General features: G+C 39.9%; 1 protein-coding gene across 1 annotated transcript; it reads right to left on the minus strand.

The window, feature by feature from the left end:
• Nucleotides 1-2,978: 2,978 nt before the first annotated feature.
• On the minus strand, nucleotides 2,979-7,375 carry LOC137119028 (ribonuclease P protein subunit p25-like protein). The gene has a single exon (XM_067495813.1). It carries the CDS (start codon nucleotides 6,529-6,531, stop codon nucleotides 5,698-5,700), a length of 834 nt encoding a protein of 277 aa, XP_067351914.1. The 5' UTR covers nucleotides 6,532-7,375; the 3' UTR covers nucleotides 2,979-5,697.
• Nucleotides 7,376-7,712: the final 337 nt, after the last annotated feature.

Genomic DNA, 7,712 nt, shown 5'->3' on the forward strand with positions numbered 1-7,712 from the left:
TTCAAAAGCCTGCATCTCTGATGGTATGAATGTGCATTAGTGCCTATGCCGTGGTTAGCTTCCACATCTGGAAAAGCACCATCAGTGCTGAAAAGGTTTTAAAGCAACATATGCTCTCATCTACACAACGTCTCTTCCAAGGAAGGTCTTATATTTCAGCAAGATGATGCTAAACCATACACTACGTTCATCACAACAACATGGCTTTGCAGGAGAAAAGTCCGGGTGCTGAACTGGCCTGACTGCAGTCCAGACCTGTCACCAGTAGAAAACATTTGGCACATCATAAAATGAAAAATCTGGCAACAAAGGCCCAGGACTGTTGAGCAGCTATAATCAATCACCTGCATCAAACAAGAATGGGACAACATTCCTCTCCTAAAACTCCAGCAACTTGTCTCCTCACTTCCCAGATGTTTACAGACAGTTGTTAAAAGAGGAGGGGATGCTTCCAACTTTTTTCACATGTGTTGCCACCATCAAATTTAATATGACCTAATATTTCCCATTAAATGTCAAATGTCTCAACATCTGATATGTTGTCTATGTTCTATTGTGAATAAAAATATTGATTTGCACATCATTGCATTCTGTTTTTATTTACATTTTAAACATCGTCCCAACTTTTTAGAATTGGGGTTGTAAATTGCAGCTATAATTGCAGTTATAATTAAAAAGTTTGAGAACCCTGCAGAAACTATGTATCTAAGAACCCTAATTGAAAAGAGAGCTACTGAAATCCTGAAACAGAATCTACCTCAGTAAAAAGCAGCAATTTGAATAATTGTTAGACCGTATACTGTAATGCTCATAATTACACTGTGTATGTCTCACAGCTGCTAGACATTCGGTTCAAAAATGATTAGCCCTTTACCTTACTAAGTGTGACTGAAATAAAATAGAAAAACACAATGCCTTTATTTTATAGAAAATATTGATCACTCAGTAAACCAATGTCCAGTTACACTGGTAACACCTAGGGGCAGTGCTTCTTTATCAATACTGAGAAAAAGACTAATGACGCTCGATACTAAAGACAGTTGCATTTTCCTCATAATGTCCTGCCTCTACAGTAGAATAGCTCTGCTGTAGCCATACAGATTTTTTTGTTGTTTCCCCCTATATATCAATCAATAAGCACAATCTTCCCTGTTTCTCATCAGTAACTTTAAAAAGCGTTAATACGTACGACATAGGTTATCTCCTCTATATTTCAGATTCTTTAAGTTAAGTTCTCTAATAATTTCAAGTGGGAGGAATAAAATTGGAGAAAACATTTTGATATTTTAGCATTCAGATTGCTAGTAAATACTGTCAGATTTTTAAAACGATACGTTTGTCAGATAATGGTGGGCTATGATGTTTAAAATTTTGGTTGAAGGCATCACTAGATTATTACTGGAGTGCATTATTAGAGGTGCTTTTGGCCACCCTATTCAAAATGAATGAAGTGGCCTAAACAGTAGAACCACCTGTTCTTACAATGCACTTCAGTACGACTCTTTTATCACCTTTCTGACAGTTTGAATTTAAAACCTGAGACATTATAACCTTTTAAAATGGATTGTACAGGTGTACCTAATAAAGTGGCCGGTGAGTGTAGGATGTCTGTCAAAAATACAAACGATACCATGAGCAAAGAAAAGCATCTTTTTCAGATTTTGGCTTCGATCGAATTTGACCACCAGAGGGCAGCAACAGTCAGAACAAACCCTCGGTTTTCTTCACCTTTGTGTGACCATTTGTGTGAAAAAAAACAAAACTCCTATGTTATACGCAAAACTGACAGCCGCATGCATGTTAATAAATTAATAAATAAATACTTAACTAATTGTTAAAGCTTGTGAAAATTCTTAAATTAAATGTGGTTGTGTTGCCTTTTAAATTATAACTGCATGACTGTCACAAGCTATAAAATTTCCATCTTACTATCCACTGAGTCATAGGTGATGTTTTTTGGGGGAAGAATTGCCTTTATTTAGTGTGCATTGTCCCCTCAGTTTCTGTCAGGGCTATTACAAGAACGCTGTAGACATTTGGGTCTCTGAACTTCTCATTTCTTTTGCCCTGGATTCTGGCAACCCTATAGTCAGTGTTCATTATCTGCTCTTACAGCTTTGACTTTAGCACAGCAATTACATCCTCAGCTGCGCTGATTAATCCAACATGGAGGCATTTCACAAAATGGTTTTGAAAAGACATTTCCAGACACTTACCAGGGAGTAGCTGTGGCACGGCTTGTTTATGCAGATAGACCATATTGCAATAAGGTGTTTTCAGTGGCTGCTTAAGTGTTCTCTTAACCTCCAGTGTACAATGTGCGGGGGACAATAGACTGTTCAGAAAGTGATTAATTTAATCTATTTTACTCCTCACATAAAATGGAGGTCTGCCTGATGTCATGTTTGGGTAATGTACATTTCTCTATTGTTGAACATATTCCCTCTGTGGCCATTCGTTAATATGTCTCCACTGTTCTCTGCGTAACTGCTTAACCTTCCATTCTCTCTTGGCAATCACATCATCAATCACTGTCCCATTACTTGACAAGGCAGACAAAGAGAGTGTATGAGTGAGAAAAACCTTTTGGCCTGTCTCGACAAGCAAGAGGAATGTCGACTTCAGAAGGCTAACACAGGCAGAAAACATAGGCCCAGTAAATATTCAATTTAAAGGATTCCCAGATAAGGCGAGTTGAAAAATTGAGGCAGCACCCATTCTTCTAGATAAGAGAAGACGGAGCCATCTGGAGGCTGGGAGATAGCGAACTCCCACGCCATCCCAAAGACCTCACTCTCATCTGCTGCAGCGGCAGAGAAGGAAAAAATAGAGTGCCAACACTTTCATTATGTTAACTTCAAAACGAATTTATTCACATTCAGTCCATGTAGTTATTGGCTTTGGTAAACAGAAGGTTACTGTTGTGTCTACTGTAATAGAGATGATGATTGGTCAGTCTTATTGAATAGCTAATACAACCAATAACTAATATAATATGCATAAATATTCAGCAAATGTCCTACGTATTGAATCAAATATTGTGTACTTGTATCACAGTGTGTATTGGATTTTTGCATTACTGTAGTAATATTTTTTTAAAATCCAATTAGTTCTTTGACAGTGTAATTTATTCTACAGTTGGATCAATATTTTACCTGCTGCTTTGAGTGTTACCACAAAAAAATTGTATCCTCTCACTGCAATAATCTGACATATATATACACAGTGCTTACTTACCAAATACACATCTGAACAAAATAATTTTGTATGGCCACTATCCTCTATTTCCTTCATAAGAACATAAAGAACATGCTATAACTTGATTGGTAGGGAGAGGAGCTTTACCGGTTTTCTTGTATATGTTTTGGTAACAGCAAGAGTCTGAAACGTTACTTCGTCTAATTATAATGTGTCCAATCATGTACAGCTGAACAGGAATGGTGCATTTTAGGCCTGCATCTCATTCTAATCCACCTTGACTGAATTTTTGAAAACAAATGTAATTTCCAAAATGGACTCTCAGCTTGTGAATAACCTTGTCCACATTCTTATAATGCACTTTGTTGACTCTTCCACCATGCTATTTTGTGCCAGCCACATTGGATTTAGCTCCAGGATAATGCTTTTGTCAGGATGTTTTATCTGTTCTCTCACTCAGGTATGCTATGCTGTTATCCCTAATTACCCCCACTGCATTTTACACTTGGTCCTGAATTCTTAATGCATGATAACAAATGCAGGTCGATTTGAAATTTACTTATAGCAGCATTATCTTTTTGACCCGCATCACGGACTGACTGTCCCATAGGCTCTTGGGTGAAAGCTGTTAACTCTGTGATAACAACGACCTGAAGTGATAACCTTCAAGGAGTCTTTGGGACATGCAGTTTGCTACATACTGTATGTGCTGTATTGCAGTTCTAGTATTTCTCATTCAACCTTGGGTGCTCTGCTGTGCTCTGATTCATTTAATGGGATCAAGAGGGAGGTTAATCACTATGTCTGCCATACACTGTTGAAGTGTTGACTGACCACTATGTGAAATATTACGATTTGTATTCAAGACAATGACAAATTTAAACGCAAATGCTAGAGGGGTGATCTCTCCTTTATTCTTTATTTTAAGCTGTAATAGAATTGTCTGTGCTGTTAGGAGTCACTTTGATTCATTTACTTTAGGGGGGCCATATCTGCTTTTGCAGATTTTCATTAAGATCAACTGTAAAAGCTTCAGTTGTGTAGGTTCCAGTTGTCTATTTTATTATTCCCAGATGGCATGTGCAAGTGGAAAAGGTTAGATATTTGGGAAAACTAATTCTCTCGAGCACCTTATTTTATTTATCTCGTTTACAACTTTTCTTGAATGTATATAGAAATGTATGAAATTTAAAATTCAATCAATAATGATAACCTTTTTTTTCCCCCTACCCCCCTGCATCTCGCTCAGTGTTGAAGTTTGATCTAAATTACTATAGATGTCTGCAGCACCCAGTTAAGCTTCTCGAAGATACCTTTTATAAAATGCTATCGTAATGGTGTGAAAATGCAGAGAGGCAGTGCGTAAAAAAGTGTCAACTGGAGAAAGTCTGTATTCATTTCATTTATTTTGTCAGTCAACTGCAAGTGCAGTGCTACTGTGAAAACATGGCTCTTTAGACCACATTGTTCAGCATATTAGTTAGTTTGAGAAGTGATAGAATATAGCAGAAAACGTTCTATACAACAGATACAGTGGGTGGATAGGCCCAGACTGAAAGGGGAAGTGTAACATGTTGCCTTGGTTTCATATTTGCAAGAACATTGTAGTGTGAGGCTCTGTCAAGCCTAGTTTTAATCCTTTTCTCTACTGCGTTGTGTGATGTTATGCTGTTATCTTAATGATAATCTGTGCCTGTATTTCTGCCCTAGGCATTTCTGTCAGGCTGGGTTCGCTTAGGAGCTGTGCCTTATCAACAGCTTTGTCATTAAATCAGCTTTTTTTTTCTACAGACAAATTTCACTGCCACTATTCCTATCAAAAGATCAACACGCTGTGATTTTCTGTTCAATCAGGGCTTTGCAAATTCAATGATGTGTGAGTAAGAACAATGAAACACAAAAATACAAAACAAAATTTCTATTGAAAAAAAAAACATTTTGTGAAGGTTAATAATCAAACAAATATAATTTGTATGTTTTGCATTTGTCATACTATTAATGGCTTCAAGCTGTTTATATTTTATGTAGTTGGTTTTGTCTTGATTCCTTTAAAAAGGCTACACTTAAGCACATGGAGGAAAGGTAGTGATTGTGACATGATGTTAAGAATCATTTTTGTCAACAGGCTCTAGACAATTTACTTCAACCAGCAATCTGAAACCTGTGCATTTCATGGCTTTTTCTTTTGTTAGTGTGAAATGGCATGTGAATCTGTTGAAGATTCTATAACACACATCATCACAGTTTTGTGGATGCGAAAGACCGTGTTGGATGTGCCGAAGAACATATCCGGTAAATGCTCTATGTACAGAGGCAAGCTTTTAGGTCCCAGTCAAACTGAGATCTGGAGGCTGGAATTGCTACTCAGTTGTTCTGAGAAAGCACTGTTCTGTCTGAGTGAATGTTCTGATTGTCTCAGCATTGTGCTTCAGTGGAGGGCAGCGCCAAATGAACCCCTCAGATTCAATCCTCTCCACTATTTGACACTGGTTCAGCCAGTCATTGAGTAGGGAGGACTGACACGCCTTCCCCGAAACACAGTCTCTTACACTGAGTAACACTGCTGCGTGGCAATGGCCCCAGAGGTCTCTTGCATGCTGTCGGCGATACAGATTCAACACCCTCCTTCTCCTCCCACAGTGCACTAAGAGTCTCCGGAGGTTGATAGCCTGGTTCTTGGGGATCCAGGGGGTCTTTGGAAAGAAGGATGCTGATGGAGGGCACAGTCCTGTGCACAGTCATCTCAGATGTCCCCCCTTCACTACTCTCCCAAACCTCTTTCACCACCTTGTACCGCAGTTTGGTCAGCTGGTGCAGAGAGCCCACTTTTCGTTTCATGATCTCAGCACAGGTAATAGTCTTTGTGACAGCACGGCCTGACCCAGTGAAGACCACCTGCCTGAGCCCACCACCACTCATACCTCCTGCACTTACATCCTCCACTCCCTGCACTCGTGCCATGGCAAATCCCATCAAGTTACGGATCTTACTTCCCTCTTTCACGCGCATCTCCAGCACCCCAGAGGCCAGTCCTGGGAAGGGACAGGGGCTGTCTTCCTCAGTTCGGCAGACCTTCTTGAAACCTTCCTGCCCTAGTTTGAGTGCACAGGGAGCTACTGATAAGGGTGCGGGCTTCAGCGGGCTGGAAACATTAACCACTGCTGGCTGGCCAGAATGGCTGTAAGTTTGCTCCTGGTAGACAGAGCAGGTCCCTGGGGTTGTCCCGTTCCCCACCGGATTTGCTCTGGTCATCTCAAGACCTGGGTGGGGCCTTACAGCATCTTTAGTTATGTATTGGTTCTGGCCAGTGACAACTCCACAACCTGTGAACATTTCTGCTGTGCTCAATATTCCACCGCAATATTAGTTCAGACACACATTATTGCCACATAGAAAACAGGTCATCATTTTCTTATGTGTTTGGCACTGTTCTTTCCTTCCAGTGTACAGCTGTAAAGTTTCAAAACTTCATATGAGAAATATTAATCGCTCATTGATAGTGCTCTTAAGGAAGTCTTTAATGCTCCCTCTCAGAAAGAGCTGGTGAAATAAGATAAACGCCTGGCTTGTGAATTAAGAGCACTGTAGGGACCGTTCAAGATGTTCTTTAAAGAGCATCTCAATTTCACACCACAAATCAATATTTGGAAAGTTCTCTAGAGGATAAAAAAATGTAAAAATACTCAGGTAAATTATCCTCTTTTCTGTATTTTTCTGTATCTCATATGGTTCTTTTATCCCTTAAAGTTACGAAAAATTACTTTGTTGATTGTTCTTTAGCAAAACTTTTCTACTGAGAAACTAAGAGCTCAAATTAAGACTCCACCTTTTTCTTAGTAATCCAGTCCAGCGTTGTTGATTTTGATTTGCTGATCATTTCACCAAGTCAAAAGTGACTCCTTGTGTTGTCCCGCTGTTAAGTTCCACCTCCTGTTGTGGTCTCCTGGATGTTTTACTCCACCTTGAGTAGATCTGCGTCTCAACACCTTGTGCACATCTTTGGCATCTGCTGTAGTTAGGGCCAGGGTTGCATGGAGGTCTGCACCTTGGGTCTGCTCCCTAGAGCTCTGTCTTGTCTCCAGTGATGCTCTGGAAAGTCTGTTCTGTTCCCCACAAAGAGACATAAGGGACAGGGGCTGCCTCACAAATGCTCACAGGAGGAGTGTCTGTGTGGTTGAGGGAGAGCATGAGGGAAAGAGGAGACAGCCCTCTTAAAGGCGCAGGTCTTTTCATCTTTGATGAACACCCTCCCCTCCACAACTGGAGTCTGCCATCTGAGGAAAGAAGTGTAGGATAGGGCTACTGTGTCTCTTTAAAACTGAGAACGCAGATCCCAAGCAACTTTGTCAACCTCTTTAGAGGACGTTCCAGTGTTCAATGTACATGACTGATTAAACCTGAGTTCTGAAATAGAGACTCAGTCAACCTTTAAAAATGCATTTTCAGCTACGAAACAATGAATTAAATTAGCTCTGATATAATTGAAAACATCCTTCAAAGAGCCACTGAACGTC

The sequence above is a fragment of the Channa argus genome, chromosome 2 (assembly GCF_033026475.1).
Source record: "Channa argus isolate prfri chromosome 2, Channa argus male v1.0, whole genome shotgun sequence".
Classification (NCBI taxonomy): domain Eukaryota; kingdom Metazoa; phylum Chordata; class Actinopteri; order Anabantiformes; family Channidae; genus Channa; species Channa argus.